The sequence below is a fragment of the Leuresthes tenuis genome, unplaced genomic scaffold, assembly GCF_036924035.1.
Source record: "Leuresthes tenuis unplaced genomic scaffold, fLeuTen1.0.hap1 SCAF_9, whole genome shotgun sequence".
Lineage (NCBI taxonomy): Eukaryota > Metazoa > Chordata > Actinopteri > Atheriniformes > Atherinopsidae > Leuresthes > Leuresthes tenuis.
Window position 1 is genome coordinate 9,355,525 of NW_027325363.1, and position 16,726 is coordinate 9,372,250.

Consider the following 16,726-nt stretch of genomic DNA (forward strand, 5'->3'; position numbering starts at 1 on the left):
GCTTTTGTTATCCTAAAGAGCACCCTCGCTTCGTCCGTTTCTCGTGACGACTTTTTCTTCTTCGGACCTGGTGATGGACGAATATGCGCGGTATGTGATGGGAGCGTTGTCCAGCGCAGGGGTCTACAGGGAGATGAGACGCGCCTTTAGCTGCAGGAGTTGATCCTCTGCTTCTTTAGTTCTTCAAATCACCGTAGAGCTGATTTGCGATTGATGCTGTCGCTTTTATAATTCCACGTTTTAAGCAGTTTCGAGTGTGAAAAGGAGGCCAGGGGATTCCCGTGGCCTCTCGTGGCATTCCAGTTTGACGGTGTTTGTCTTTACGCAGCTCCTCGCAACGTTGTGTGTCACCGCTTTCAGCCCGCCTGCCTGTGCAAAATGACTGGGGAGTGGTGGAGGGGGAGCGGAGGTGGGTGTTGCTCCCTGAACCACAGAAACAAGGAGGGGCAGATGCTATGATCATGTTACGTAAGACACAAAATCCAACAGCTGAAATGTGAGTTTGGGATAAGCTTTTCGAAAACAATTCAATGGCCGCGCAGGACCTTGTTTACACCAGTGGTGCTGCTTCCTGTGCGCATTTGACGCACTGTGCGTAACAGCAAATTATCTGCGTTTAATCTCCAAATAACAACAATGAGATGTATGTCTTTGGAACGCTATTATACAATCAACACAGTGTAACTTGGAGTAAAGGGGTAATTAGGTAAAATTGTGATCATCTGCTCACCACAAATCAAATTAAATGGACGACCATTGGCATATGATATATATATAACTCACACCGGTTAAGTTTGCATATCTTTAACTGTACAATACATGTTTGTTTGACTGTTCAGTTTTAAAATTAAAATTTTAAATCAGTTGGTGAAAGAAAAAAAAACACATAAAAATCACATCTTAAGTCATATTTATATGGCTTCTTGTGCAGCTCAACAACAAACTCAAAACAGTTTTGCTTTTCTTGACATGTGTTTTCATGCTTTACGTGTTTAAATAGGCTACATCATGGCTTATCCAATCGAACACCTGATCTTACATTCTTGGCAAAGTCAAACTCATCTGGAGCTTTACAATACATGTGTAAACAGCAGAAATCTGTGTGAATTAGCAGTGACAGCCATAGGAAGTGTTGTTACTATAAATAAACAACCATCCACATGTTGATAGGCTGTTTTTGCAGCACTGAAATTTAAATACTTTACACTGGAATATCTGCCTTCCTCACTTTGTATCCGTAAACACAGCATAGACCTACAGTTCCCCTCATCTGGCCTCCCAGCAGTCTGGAGAAGGAAAAGGAAGAACGCAGCAAACCATTCACACAGACATATCACAGTCAGTGACATACAGTCCTGTGAAAAACAAAAAAAACACCCTCTTTCAGTTCTAAGGTTTTATGTATTAGGGCATAACAATCACCTGGTCCTTTCCGGGTTTTAAAATTAAGTAAAAACTACCTCATCTGAACAACAGCACATGACATAATACGCATTGTCATTCATTATTTGACATAAAATAAAAAAGAGCAAAACCAGTTTTCAAAAACTAAGTACACCCCATGATTATGTTGCTTATAACAAAACTTGAAGAAATTGTTTTCTGTATGACGTTTTCATTCTCTCATTATGCTGCAAGGTATCTTCTTCCCAACAAGTTCTTCTTTTTGCACAGCTCTCTTAAGGTCCCACCACAACATTACAGACAGGTTGAGGTCTGGACTTTGACTGGACCATTGCAACACCTCGATTCTTTTCTTTTTCACACATTCTGTTGTAGATTTGCTGCTGTGTTTGGGATCATTGTCCTGTCTCATGAACCAATTTCAGCCAAGCTTTAGCTGTCAGACAGATGGCCTTACATTTGACTCTAGAATACTTTAGTATACAGAGGAGTTCATGGTGGACTCAATGACTGCAAGGTGTCCAGGTTCTGTGGTTACAAAACTAGCCCAAATCATCAGCCCTCCACCACCGTATTTGACAGTTGGTATGAGGTGTTTGTGCTGATATGATGTGATTGGTTTCCTCCAAATGTGGTGCTGTGCATTATGACCAAGTAATCTACACTTTGGTCTCTTCTGTCTGAAGGACATTGTTCCAGAAGTCTTTTGGTGTGTTCAGATGCATCTTTGCACTCCTGGGAAGATTGTCAATTATCTTGAATGTTTTCCACTTGTTAAATCATTTTTCTCACTGTAGAATGATGAACTCCACATTGTTTGGAAATGGCGTTATAACCCCTTATTACTAATGTCTCTCCTACTTGGTGTTGTGTTTACACACCTGAATGCTCTAGACCAGCAAAGTCATTGTAAACCAGGTGCTCACTGACTAAGTGTATTTGATAAGCAGCACCTGGCTGCTACCTATACTCTTATTGAGTTTGACCCCTATCTCAACATAATAATGAGATTGTACGTTATGAAACCTCACCAGCAGATGGCAGGTAAACCTCATGTGAGTTAGTCTCACACACACAAAATCTGTTTTTCTGCTGTAAACGTTAGTTTCTCACCAGACCATCAGGGGGCCCACTTCTCCATGAACCTCCTGGAGCACCCGCCTTCTCTGGGAAGTGCTCAGTGAAATTAAAATATTCCTTGTCATTCAGGAGGCATCAGTGGCTATTTTTTTCACTGACTTTAAGTAATGTGTTACATGGGGTCAATCAGATGTTCTTTATATATTTTTGCAGATGCATGAGAATTCAAGAAAGATGTGACATGCAATTAATTAATCCACTTACAGAGCACAGGCCTCTGTAACGAAAAACCCAGCAGTCAGAAATGTAATTTAATGCCAAAGCTTCTGTGTCCTGGTTACCTCACTTTGGTTATGTTGTTGTAGTCAGAGACACTGAAAGGCTTTTGCTTTCTTTCTCTTTTGTGATTCCTGAAACCTGTAATTCCTCACAGCTTCAGGTTTCTAAAGAAACTCTGAGAGCAGATGCAAAAGATTTGATTCAGGAAAAGCTGCAGCTGCTGCGGTGAATTTGAGAATTTGCCTCACCATCATGTGATCTGTTTAAGACGGGAATCTTTGTGTTTGAATCTTATTGATCTTGGAGAGGTCTTGGAGAAACTGCTAATACAGAGAAAACCAAGATGTTAATGGATGTCTTGGAAATAGATCATAAACAGCCAAACAGAAATAGGTCCATCTTGATCTGAGGGAGTTACAGTTTCACAGTTGGTTCAGAGATTGGTGCTGTTGTTTTAAGTAAAAGATTTACAATCCATCATTTTTAAAACAAAATTTAATTAAATGGCTGATGTTAGTAGCTGGGTTTGTCAAGTTTTACTATTCATGGTGTTCCAGTAAGTACCTGAATCACTATACAGTAGTTCAACAAAATATATACAATAGATCCATAAGTCTCCATTATAATCATCTTGATGAAAAAATGTGAATGAATATTTGAATATTCCTCTTTCAAAATATTTACTTTGAAAGTTCATGACCCAACTATGATTCAGAGAACTACTTCCTTTTATGTCAGACATGTTCCACCTTTCTTGTGTTGTTATGTTAAATGTTCAGTTAATGTCTGATTAATGTGGAGGAAAGGCTGATGGTCCTTCTTCTCTTTTGGCCTTTCTGTCAGTTATCTCCTTACATACACCCTTCTTTTATAGCCACAAGTCTCTAATTTGGATCCATCGGTAAAAAGGACTTTTATTCCTTCCTGTATACAGTCAAATTTACATTTAAATAACATAGACTACAAACTTTAAAAGGTGCTCTTCAAAAAGCATTCATATATGGAAACAATATATATATATATATATACGTATCTTCAAACATTTTCTTTAAAAAAGTAAAAGGTCGGAAAGCCTTCAAATTTAATTTCAGAAGCATTTAATCATTTTTAAATTTCAACAATTTAACTTTCTTCACAAATCAATATATCAACCTTTGCTCGTGTTATTATCTACATCTGTTCTTTTTTTGTCCTGTAAAAAGACATGATGCTACCTGTGGGAAGGGCTATCTATAAAAGAAAAAGATGCTTCTTAGTGATAAATTACATCCTTCACAAAAACTTCCTGTCATAAGTCTTGAGAAATCTCCAGAGATTTAAAAGATCAAGCTCTGCAGGCGCAGGTTCATACCTGGAAGCCAACACCAGTTTCACTGTGCACACTGTGAATTCCTGGTTGCTGACTGTCACAAAGATGGTGACAGATGGCCAAATATGTCACTAAGCTGGTCTGAAGAGCGACGTATACACCTTAAGGCTCCCGCAGGTACTCTTTTGTTGAGATAATATATCCCTGAGAAAGAGCAAACTATTGTTTGTTCAATCACAGACTCATCTGACCCCCCTCCATCTAGCTTAATTGTAGGGAATGGCTCAATTACATGCAGATGATTGTTTGTGGTGATGTATCATTATTTCAGATTGATAATGATAGTGGAGGTATGTACTTCAGCACAACACAGAGCAGCCTTTGTCACAACACAAAGCATTTATTATTTCCATCATGGCTGAAAGGGAAATAGCACTCAGGCAGACCCTTCCTGCTTATCTCAGATGAGGGGAAGCTGCTTCATAATCACCAGGTGATCTGAAGTCCAAGCTCGAGACGTTGCACTAATCACATGTGTCTCAATGGTTATCACCACCTCCTCTCTCTTTAATTCACTTTTCACATCAGTTCACATGTTTATATACACAACTGAATGTCCAGAGATTTTTTTTACAGGTCTGTTACATAGTTCATAGCATAATATGTTTGCTCACTTTTCAGAAAAGAAGCTTTTTAGGTTGGATACAATTAACAAAACTAGGACAGTCTTTACAGACTCCTGAAATAGTGAGAATTATTCACATACCTAATATCAGTTTGTCCAGGTTGTTTGCTTTTTTGGTAACGCAATGTTCAAAGTCTACTCAAAATCAGTAACGCTGAGTGAAGAAAATACAATTAAAAGAAACAACAGAGGGAGTTTCTTTTTGCTGGAAGAATCCAGTCCTTCTACAGTGGTTTAACTTGTCTGGCTTTACTTTGAAAAAGTCCAGAAGCAGTGATTTGTGGTTTTAATTAACCAGGTGAAAATATGAGGATGTAGAGTCACTGAGGAGCGTTATAGTGTTCCTGTAGTTTATTAGTTTCAGACTACTATAGACACAATGACCAATTACATTTCTTTGAAGTTGAATAAACTCATGAAAATATGGTGATGAATGATAATATCATAATAATATATATAGAGATAATAACAGAGATAGAGTTATGAAGACACCATTGAACTTCAACCAGGACACTTTAATTATGAGCAAGCAGCTCAGGTTGAGACAAGAACAGATACATGACTGTTACCAGTTCTTGTCCAAGGCACAAGTTATATGTGATTTACCATTGCGTGTAATTTTTTATTTTTTTGTAAGATGCTGTCTTTACTTGTCAAAACACACAGACAAATCAAGCAATTGATGCAGCCTTTTTTTCCATTTGTGACTGAAAATATGTACTAAAATAGTGCCTTGCCTAACGAAACTAGTCAGTGCACCCTTTTCCGTATTTCTCTGGTATGTCCCTCGTTAGTTGCCGTAGCGCTAGGGATAGGTTGCCTGGAGACGACGGAGACGTTTGTGCGCAGTAGCGATGGAGAAGTATGAGAAAATCAAAGTTGTTGGGAGAGGAGCTTTCGGGTAAACTCTGGTTTTAAAAACACTTTGTTGTCGTTTTGTGTTACACACAGTTGTCTTTTTCGAAAATACGGCGCTGTCGGAGTGTTTGTAATGTAGCCATAAAAACTCGTTCCCCCGCAAAAAAAGTAACGGAATGTACGCTGAGGAAGAAAACACCCGCAGAGGCGACTGAGCATCGGACAAAGTTGATGAAAAAGTTACCTATAAAGAATACTTAGGCTTAGAGCTGCTATTTAATCTAGTTGCCAAAGCCACATTGAGTTTTTAAAATGTAAACATGTGGCTTTTTTGGATATCATTCTTTTAGAAAGCTCGTTTAGCCGCCACCTAATATAAACTTACATATAGCACCGTTATAATTGGTAGAAGAAGACTTGATAACTTCAGGGTTCCCCCTAAAAGTGAAGCATTAGCGATGCATGTGCTTAATCCTAAAAATGTATAGTATCAGCAAAAGTAATATGAAAATATAGTAAAAAACTATTATGGCACAGTTTCATGTTTTCACATCATTGAATCTGCCACTTATCTGTGACAAACTTATCAATAAATGTCCTGTTGAGAATTGTTATATTAACCATTCACGTCCCTTGCTTCAGTAATGACAATACACTGTAAAGACTCTTTATTAAGCTTGTGATGTACCTAAAACTAAAAAATACACAAACTGTTACTGAATTTCATAATATTAGTTTATTCTTATGCAGGCAGTAATTTTAAAGTAGGATTTAAAGTGGGATCTAAACTTACCAGACAAGTTTAGTCAAGTAGAAAGGAAAAAAAAAACTTCAAGGGAATACAAGTAGTTGGATTTTTTCTTATGTACATTCCCTGGATAGATGCTTTTGAGTAGTTTACTCTGCAGCAACTCCTCTTTTTATGATACTTTCTTTTAAATGTAAAAATATTAGAAAATTAAATATATATGTATGTATATATATTACAGTGTTTTAGTAAACATTTTAAGGTTTTGCAGGGGGAATTTGAAATTATATAATATTGGCAGAAAAATGTCTTTGTTCCACCAATCGACTCCTAATTAGCTCCCTTACCTCGTTGCAGTACTCTCTGAGATGGAACAGCTTTGGTTTTTACTTTGCAATGACAGTTAAACAGCAGCCACACACTATTCAATGGCCAATATACATTCCTTCTGTACAACTGCTCAGCTTCACAGTATCAACAGTATTAATTCTACAGAATACAAAACGTTTACTTTGAAGTTTTCACTTTAAATCTGTCTCTTACAGTTTGTGCTGCTTTATTTTGATCAGTTATAACTCAGAAATGTATAGAGAAATGTTTCACGACTGTTCTTTTCTTCCTCAGACTGTATATAATGCATCTTTGTCAGTAACAAAATCGGTCCCAGCCACGTATCATGCTTTTATTCTTTATCCAAGAAAATACGTGTGACATTTCTTCCGTCTCCTGGCCTGTCAGGATTGTTCACCTGTGCCGCAGGCGCAGTGATGGGGCCCTTGTCATCCTGAAGGAGATCCCCGTGGAGCAGATGTCACGAGACGAACGCCTGGCAGCACAGAACGAGTGTCAGGTGCTCAAACTGCTCAACCATCCAAATATCATAGAGTACTACGAGAACTTCCTGGAAGACAAGGCCCTCATGATAGCGATGGAGTACGCACCTGGTAAGCTCACTGTCGTATCTAATTACACGACCCTCTTTTGTTCGTTGTGCAGCAGCTAGTTTTTCCCGTGCTTTAGTGCTGTAGGGCTCCATAACTTTCCTCATTCCCACGTTAGGCCTTGGAAGACCACTTGAGAACCTCTTAATGTGTGTGTGTGATGATGGTGTTGTGAGGGACCATGTAATCGGGTAAAATATATATGTTGTTATCAGTGAATCCAAAATTCTTCAACGTGACCCACCTCCATCACCTTGGAATTATCAGATTACATGCGTCTGCTGTCCATATTTTCAAGTTAAAGATCAGCTCTGGGCTGTCTTCATCAATACATTTTATCGCCTCTCTGGACAATTGAGTGGCTTTATTTGCATAGGAAAAACAAATGTGTCTCATCATCAAAGCTCATGTCCTTCTGTGCTTTATTACCATTTGAAGATTTCTTTTCTTTTCCTGCCTTGTTTTGTTTACCTATCATTGTTAGTTTTGTTGTAATCTGTCTTTCTATTTTTGGAGTAGTTTAGTTTGGTAAAATCAAGTCTTTTCTGCTGGCTGGGGTTTTTTTCTTCTCCGTAAAGAAGAAAAGCTTAAGGAGGAAGGTTGAAACTTCCAAAAAGTATGAGATTATCTGCTTCTCTTCTGCTCACGAAGAGATAGAAAAATAACTTTACAAGGCTAGATGTTTATTTACTATGTCTGATCATTCTTATGGTTTCCTTTAGCATACATATTGTTAATTACTTCTTCTATGCTCTCTTTGTGCAGGTGGAACCCTGGCTGACTACATACAGAAGCGCTGTAATTCCCTCCTGGACGAGGACACCATCCTTCACTTCTTTGTGCAGATTTTGCTTGCTCTGTACCACGTGCACAACAAGCTCATCTTGCACCGTGACCTCAAGACCCAAAATATTCTTCTCGACAAGCACCAGATGATTGTCAAAATTGGGGACTTCGGCATATCCAAAATTCTTGTTAGCAAGAGCAAAGCTTACACGGTGAGCTGATTTGCTTTTGTTTTGAAACTGTGAATAGAATAACCCCATAACGTTTGCAAGCATGAATTTATAGCTGCTGCTTTGACTGTGCAGGTGGTTGGGACTCCTTGCTACATCTCCCCAGAGCTGTGTGAGGGAAAGCCGTACAACCAGAAGAGTGACATCTGGGCTTTGGGCTGTGTGCTGTATGAGCTAGCGAGCCTCAAGAGAGCCTTCGAAGCTGCAGTACTGAAAACTTGTTTACAGCAATTCTTTGTTTTTTGGGATGTTTTGATAATGATGCATTTGCTTTAGCTTTTGCAGTAGTATTAATATCAGTAATGTATAAACCATCTTAACAAACATCAACGCTACACTAAATTCACTAAAGGATACTCTTTCCATTTCTCATTCATGTGAAGACTGCAGGTTTTCTCATAATAAAGCGCTGGGGCTTTTTATTTTCACACAAACCAATAATTCAGTCAAATCTTTCTGCTTTTTGCTCAAATCTATTTGCACTACCAGTTCCACAGTGAATTACCGACGTGAGAACCTTTTCCCTTTTGTGGAGTTTAAGGAGAAAATTGTAGACTTTTTTTTCTAATACTTGTGCAATTTGTCTCAACGTTTACACTCTTTGATTTTCCTTTCAGAATCTACCTGCCCTCGTTCTGAAAATCATGAGCGGTACCTTTGCTCCAATCTCAGACCGATACAGCCCAGAACTGAGACAGCTCATCCTCAACATGCTCAATCTGGATCCGTCCAAACGGCCTCAACTCAACGAAATCATGGCTCTGCCCATATGCATAAGGCCTCTGCTTAATCTCTACACAGACATAGGCAATGTGAAAATGCGAAGGTGGGGCTTCAGTGCTCTAATATTGATAATTAGGCCTTTTAAATGAACAGTTTCTATTCATTTGTGATAAGATTTCACAATGCTTTGTCCCATGAGTTTATATTCCTAAATTCTTCCCTCCAGAATTGAGAAACCACTGTCTACAGTGCAGCCTGGTCCTCATGGACGACAAGGAAGGAGAGTTCCCACCAACAGGTCCAGAGGTAATGCACCTAATATTGTTTGACAACAGATCAGGCTGCACCACACTGACCACAGCAGTAACTGGTTGTTACTGTTTGCTCCGAAACAGATGGGTCAGTCGGTTTAGGATCTGGAAAGGTGCATTCCCTCCCGCTGTCCTCTGTGTATACGTGGGGAAGTGGCATCACAACGCCTCTCCGTCTGCCAATGCTCAACACTGAAGTGCTTCAGGTGTCTCTTGGCCGCACTCAGAAAATGGGAGTCACCAAGTCTGGTCGTCTAATTACATGGGAGGTCTGTCTGAACCCTGATGTTTTATATTTCTATAGTTTCCTAAAGTGAGCAATTATAAAGAAAAAATCCTTTCGAAGCAGCTCTGTTGTCTCACAGCAAGAAGGTTCCTCGTACTAACTTTATTTGAGGCTCCTTTGTATTGAATTTTCAGGATTCTTCAACACTCACAGGGCAGTACTTTTTGTAGCTAATGAAAATATGTGTGATAAATACAACTATCCTTGGGTAGTATTGCAGACTCAAAGAGCGACAGTGCAGGGAAATGTGTTGAAGAGGCAGAAATAGCAGTGATTTCTTCAGTAGTCCATAGAGCAAACAGCCACCATTAATTTGTTGTGTTTTTGCCCATTTTCACAATTATAGGATACTTTAGGAAGTGCAGAAAAACACTAACTGCTGCTGCAGTTTGGGTAATATGGGAGTATAGAAAAACACCTGGTCAAGACTGAACATCATAGGTTGATGGTATTTTAATGGTGCGGCAGCAGGTGGATTCTTTTATTTTCTATATTCAGTATGAAGCTTATTATGATTTATCATCACAGGCTCCATCAGTGGTGTCCGGAGAGACCAGTCTTCCTGGTGTGGTGGAACAGATGCAGCAACCTTTCATTTCTCGCTTCCTCGAGGGTCAGTCTGGTGTCACCATCAAGTCTGTGTCGTGTGGTGATCTCTTTACCACCTGCATGACAGGTTGGTGGGCTGTTCCTCTTTGGATAGATTAAAAAGATCACAGCCATGGCCTGTAACTCAAGCTTAGGGCTCTGCTTTGGGAAATCTATGATTATGCCTCACTTTTGCCCTATGCAGCAGACTCTTTTTTCCTGATAGTGTGAATCTACTTGTGAAATAAACCTCATCTTGCTTGTCTAGCAGTTTGAAAGAGCTGTTTTTCTGGAGCTCAAACTGTGGTGCTCTGTTAGCCAGTTTGCTGTCGGAGGCTGTTTTCAGTCTGTCCAGCACTGGAAAGCAGATAACACAGGATTAAAGACCCTTCCTCTTAGCTCAGTTGCCTCTCTTTCATCACTTTTCACTGTACACAGATTAACGTTTTCTGGATCAGGATTAGAGGCATTCTGTTGGTGTACACTACAATACACCTACACTCATCAACTAATAGTCCTGTTAATCCCCTGTTTTTATTTTCCATTCGCAGACAGGGGCATTATCATGACATTTGGAAGTGGGAGCAACGGCTGTCTGGGACACGGCAACTTCAATGATGTAACACAAGTGTGTGTTCACAAGTAAAAATGTCGTGTTCAATACAGTCTAATACAGCCATTTTGCAGTGGATTTCTTAGATGTTGGTCTACCAATTAAATTTGAACACTGTGCTACGAAGATACAAAAGTGATTCAGGTTTGGATCAGAATTTATAACTAAACAAGTGGCATTTCTTTTCTCTTTGTTTGCAGCCCAAGATCGTGGAGGCACTCCTCGGCTATGAGCTGGTTCAGGTGTCCTGTGGAGCTTCCCACGTTCTTGCTGTGACCAATGAAAGAGAAGTATTTGCTTGGGGAAGAGGAGACAATGGTATAGCAAATGAGCTAGTTATAGTTTTAGCTATCCTGGTTGTTTTTTTTTATTTGTTTGTTTATCATACATCACTAATGTATGACAGCAGCTTCTAAACACGTGTTCAAACAAACATGGTCCCTGTCTGAAAGGTCGCCTCGGGCTTGGCACCCAAGACACCCACAATTGTCCTCAGCAGGTGTGTTTACCTGTGGAATTTGAGGCCCAGAAAGTGGTGTGTGGCATTGACTGCTCTATGATTATCAGCACCCAGGGCAGCATTGTAGCATGTGGAAGCAACAGGTAATTATTCTGTTTCTCAGCCTAAAATAAATCACAGAAGAAGCAAAGGGAAAACATGCCTAATTCCACACTTAATGCAAAGACATTGCTGCTGTATGTTATCTGTAAAGTATGATAAAACTGTACATCCAGTCGGCTAATGTTCAAAGTATGTGTGTGGGCTTACAGGTTTTGTGGCGCACAACCTGTGTGACAACATTCTCCCGAAATGACACAGTGTTTGCTTTCATTGTAGTCAGAAACCATATCTGTGCGTTAGAAAGAAACTGTAACCTCCGCAGCTCTGTGCAGATCATGTCTGTGGGACACAGGTTGATCACAGACATACGACCAAAGATTAGTCCCTGGGAAAAAACTAAATTCACTGAATGTATGCTTAAAGGGATATAGAGTATAAAAGATTTGGTTGACTGCTGTTGAGCCGTATGAGAGCTCTTGATTTTTTCTATTTTGTTGTGGTCAGATTCAATAAGATTGGCCTGGATAAGATTACTGCAGGAGAGGAATCAAATCCTGTGAATCAAGTTGAAGAAGTTCATTCTTACACTCCGGTCCACTCAGCCCCTCTCAACACTGAGAAGATTGTTTACATCGACATTGGAACGTCACATTCTGTTGCTGTTACAGGTTAAGAAATTCAAATTATTCCATCAAAAGGCATAGTTCAGATTTATTTGACTCTCTTTTAATGTCAATATTGTACAAAATAGTAGATGGCAATTGATTACTTGAAGTGAAAGGCTGCTGGAAAAGATCACCTGCAACATGTTAAAGTTCCTAGTAAAGCTTAAAGTTGTGAGCTAAGCAGAAAAAGTAGACGTTCCCTTATTTGTTTCAACGCTCTTGGTATGAAGGCTTAAACGTGGATGCATCAAACCTGATATGAAGAATATTAAAAATGGAAGTGGAAATCTAACATATTATCTTGGTTTCTGTCTCCCATGTTTTCAATAATCAGAGGGGGGTCAGTGTTTTACTTTTGGCAGCAACCAGCACAGACAGATGGGCTGCAGTTCGCGGCGGAGCAGCCGTCTGCCTTACCTGGTGTCTGGCCTGCAGGGCATCACTATGGCTGCCTGTGGCGATGCCTTCACCTTGGCCATTGGATCTGGTGAGAAGAAAAAGTCTTTATCCTCGTTCTCTGTGCCTGCACACCTGGACAGATGTGGTGGGGTTTACAAGTCTATCATATTTTGTTGAGCTAACATGAACCTGAAAATTGTATGTACACACACACACAAGCCAAACAGTCAGTGTTAAAAACATTTCTCACATATCCTTGTTGTGTTTTGATTATATCTGGATCATTTTCTTTATGTTCTGAAGAGGATAATGCAAATCTAGAGGATCTGCGTCACAGTACCTTCACTGAATGCAGCAGGGTTCACCTGAGCTTTGAGTCGAGAAAACATTTCTACATATGTGTGGTTATTCTGCTGGGAAAAGCAATAAGAACCTTCAGTACGGGGGGCATTTGAAGGAAAATTCTGTGTTTTTCTCAACCTGGGTCCTGTTTGTTTGGGTTTTTTATGTAAAGTATTGGTAGAACACCATGACACCAAAGTACTAAACAGCTGCAGTCTTATATAACTTTGCAAGTGTCTGTTGCTTAGCCGAAGCTTGTAGTAAATGTTATGTGATATTTACCAAAAGAAAAATCCTCCCAAATCCTAATCAGAGCTAATCAACATTTATCTAAGCAGCCTTTTTACTTAACAGGGGATATTTGACCCGTTTTATTTTATTGTGACTGTCATGGCGTTCTCGCTCAGTACAGGTCTGATTGCAAAACATTTTTGAGCCTATCAATTTTTCAAGCAGTTAACAGGGTAAACAGGCCCACATCGAAAACTCCTTAGCTTATCCTTAAACAAGAACTGTCACTGCATGTGGCTGTTTGCCACAACAATAACTTTAACTCTGTTACAAAAATGATTGACTTTGAAACAACTTTCAGGTTCATTTTCACGTGACCTGAAAGTTTCAAACTGAAGATAACATGGACCATATGGTATGCTTTGACTTAAGCTAATAGGATAAACATACAAAAGCGCTGCTATAAACATAGATAACAGATGTGCATGTCTTTGTGCTGACTATCTGTAAGTCAAATGGTAAAATGTCTTATTGTGCCAGCGTTTGGTTCCCTGGGGAGAAGACAACAGTGCCTGTAGGTTTTCTTTGTATCAGGAAGGCTTTGTTCGGCTCAGACTTCCTACAGCTAGAGTCTTTATGCTGCCCCTGCAGGAGAGACCGAGCTGTCATTTAAAGGTTTGTGTGGATTAATGCGTCTCGCTCTGAATTTGGTGACCAGCTCCTTCTTCTCTTCTTTTCTGCAGAAGGGGAGGTGTACACGTGGGGAAAAGGGGCCCGCGGCCGCCTTGGAAGAAAAGAGGAGGATTGTGGCATACCGAAGGCGGTGCAGCTCGACGAGAGTCACCCATTTACGGTGACATCAGTGGCTTGTTGTCATGGCAACACTCTACTGGCAGTGAAACGTAATATTTTGCTTATTACCCTCTGTTAACAAATGCTGTGACATGTTGGGATGTGGTGAAATCTGACTAATCCCCAGATGAAAGACCGGCTGAACTTGAGACAAACATCTCCTGATAACGTCCGCAGCGATGCATGTTTGTCTGAGAGCTAATATTAAAGGACTCATTTGTGAGTTTGAGAGCTCAGCGGCGACCGAAGGCACGATGCATTCAAACATGTCCACTAATTTGATCTGAACGTTTCCACCCAAATGCTTGAAGAGATCATTCAGTCCAGTCACTGTGGCTATTGACTCTGGATGCATCTATATCATACGACTATCCAACTTTTATTGAAAGGAGCAGAAAATTAGTGTCTGATGGTGTGAAATCCATAGAAAAGAAATTGGAAAATTAAAAATAATCGACTAGAATCTAGAAAAAAACAACTGAAAACGGCCAGCTAGAAAACATGCATGTCAAAGCTTGTGAATTATTTTATTTAGTTAGACCTGAAGGATGCACACAGTGTGTGTCTGTGAGTAAAAGAGCCACAGGACAGCTTTGATTTTTAAAATGGAAAATTCGTAATCCTCTCGACACCCTTTTAGACACAGAAAATGTATTAATAATTCACAAAACTCACAGGAGACTACATGGAATAAAAACAGACAAACGAATGATAATCCAAACATATTGCAGATGTAGCTGAAGGATCCGTGTGAAGAGTCAAGACTCATCTTTCGTGTTCAGAAATCATAGCTGTGACCTCGGGCTGCCAAAGATACACCGAACTAACTGATGTAAAATCAATTTTTGTTGCAGTGCTGATGGTCAAAGTGAAAAGCAGAAAACAGCAACGATTAAACAGACCAGTAAAAACACATAGAGGAAAGGAGGAGGGTGGCGTGTCAAAGCAGACGGGTGAAACTGTGGACATTATTTGGTTCGCTGCAACAGGAAGGTGTGACAAACTAACCAGAAACATTCTGTTTGATTTTGGGAGTTAAACTTGACAGAGTTGTAGTGATATCTGATCAATCATCAGACTGCAGCATAAAGCTCAGCCCTCATCTCTTTGTATCACCTGACACACGCCCTGATCAGCTGATTGTTCAGCTGACTCACATTTTTGTGCATCCTATTGTCAAACCTCATACAGAGAGCTCTGTTTTAATTGCTTTAGTCCACATACCTTTACTGCCACCTCTACAGGCCACTTTCACAACCCAGCCCCTTTTTTTCATACAGTCTAACTCTCTCAGTGTCATGTCTGTTGTCATAGATGCCCCATCTGTTCGGCTCTGTTCAGTAGGGAGGTTCTATAACAGAGCAATGCCGCCAAATATAAATACTGCAGGTGGTCATAATGGCCTATTGGGCTAAAGTGGTGATGGCTGTGTAGTTTCTACAATAGGGGAAGCCATTTGCCTACTAATAGATAACTACAGTAGTTGTTTAATCTGCTGGTTACTTTGTTAAATGTTTTGTCTAACGCATGTCAGGATATAGTGAAGGTTTTGAGTCAAAGCAGCATCTTCAGATTGCTTCAGTTCAAAACAAAGAGAGGTCGAGTTATGGGGAAGAAATTCAGGAACGAGCCAAATGGCTGTCAAGTAATTTCTGCCAATCATCTTTTTGATTGATCAACACCTTTCAGTTGTACTAATATTCACTCATTTTTCTTCTGCACCCTCTTTTCGTAGCTCTGTTCGAGGAGCCTGTACCGAGATGATTTGGGGCTGAAAACTTACCCCCTGGGAGCCCAATGAGAAGAACATCTTCCTCAAAGAGACCCATCTGCACTGCAGCTGAATGATTTCCTTTCATTCTGCAGCTGCACCCTCACAGTTTCACTTCTTCTTCATCTCTGTCCGGACCTTTCATGGACGAATGTTTGTTTCAGTAGGTGGCCTAATAACACAGAGAAGGTCCTGACCTGTCTGAGGTCGCAGGTGTGTCTGACGATGTGCTTGTTAAAGGAATGTTGCAACACTGATACTGAATGTGGATTACAGTAGGTCATTAGGCAGCTCACATGTGGGGAACTATTGTCTTCCTTCACTTGCAGTGTTTGCTCTGTAAACCATGAAAAGCCAGTGAAAGTCAAACTGGTTTGAGCTTTCTTAAGACGCCAGTGAATGAGACGAAAAGAATGGAGCCACTTGAGCGCTCATCAGTCGAATGATGCGAGCGCATTTATCTCACTTGACTGGTGACTGGTCACTTTGTGCTTCATTGGATTAGTCCTGCAATACAGCATCATTCAGACCAGATAACGAGGGTCTGTTTGGGGTTAGGCTGAGCTGTGGCTGAAATCACTCTCTTGTTTCCTCATTCATGGCTCTCTGTAAAGTAAACTGTTATAATTGGCTTTGTTCTTAGACATTATAAATTCATATTCTGTATTTTACTAAATAACCTATGTTCCTAGCTGGTACTTTGCCACTCTGCTCATACTGCACAACAGATGACCTTAAATGGTCCAAGACCTTAGAATGACATAAACAACTGGGTCAGACAAAACATCTCTATTAGGGCAGATATGTCTGGTACATTAGATCCACGCCTAAAAACAGCACACACACACACACACATTGTTTATCACATCCAAAGAACACAACAAGGACAGCAGCTGGCCTGATCATGCCACTCAAAACTGGCCAATTATACTCTGACAAGTGTGGATACAACTTCTGTGAGATAAAGCTGAATATAAATATGAAATGTTTCCGGATAACGGGGCTCGGCCTGACGGATTTCCTGCGGGAGCTCTGGCACTCCGAGTCCAGCGCTGCAATATAC

The 16,726-nt window shown here is 40.2% G+C and overlaps 1 protein-coding gene across 3 annotated transcripts; it reads left to right on the top strand.

Moving 5' to 3' along the window:
• The first annotated feature begins 1 nt into the window (after position 1).
• nek8 (NIMA-related kinase 8) lies at positions 2-16,726 on the top strand. 3 transcript variants are annotated; one of them, XM_072392198.1, is made up of 15 exons: positions 2-90; positions 7,102-7,307; positions 8,070-8,302; positions 8,396-8,527; positions 8,938-9,146; positions 9,270-9,349; positions 9,439-9,623; positions 10,169-10,316; positions 10,780-10,856; positions 11,042-11,159; positions 11,294-11,444; positions 11,908-12,071; positions 12,403-12,555; positions 13,784-13,942; positions 15,628-16,726. In XM_072392198.1, the coding sequence occupies exons 1-15, from the start codon at positions 74-76 to the stop codon at positions 15,654-15,656; spliced, it is 2,061 nt and encodes a 686-aa protein (XP_072248299.1). In that variant the 5' UTR covers positions 2-73; the 3' UTR covers positions 15,657-16,726. The 3 variants fall into 3 exon arrangements, with proteins under 3 accessions (XP_072248299.1, XP_072248300.1, XP_072248298.1); XM_072392199.1 differs by lacking the exon at positions 2-90 and adding an exon at positions 321-409; XM_072392197.1 differs by lacking the exon at positions 2-90 and adding an exon at positions 4,481-5,658.

What these genes read in the sequence shown, in the direction of transcription:
- nek8 (XM_072392197.1), top strand. Translation starts at nt 5,612, where the DNA reads ATGGAGAAGTATGAGAAAATCAAAGTTGTTGGGAGAGGAGCTTTCGG. An exon ending in GCAAGAGCAAAGCTTACACG is followed by an intron (nt 8,303 to 8,395) that starts GTGAGCTGATTT and finishes TTGACTGTGCAG; the next exon opens with GTGGTTGGGACTCCTTGCTA. An exon ending in TTGGGGAAGAGGAGACAATG is followed by an intron (nt 11,160 to 11,293) that starts GTATAGCAAATG and finishes CCTGTCTGAAAG; the next exon opens with GTCGCCTCGGGCTTGGCACC.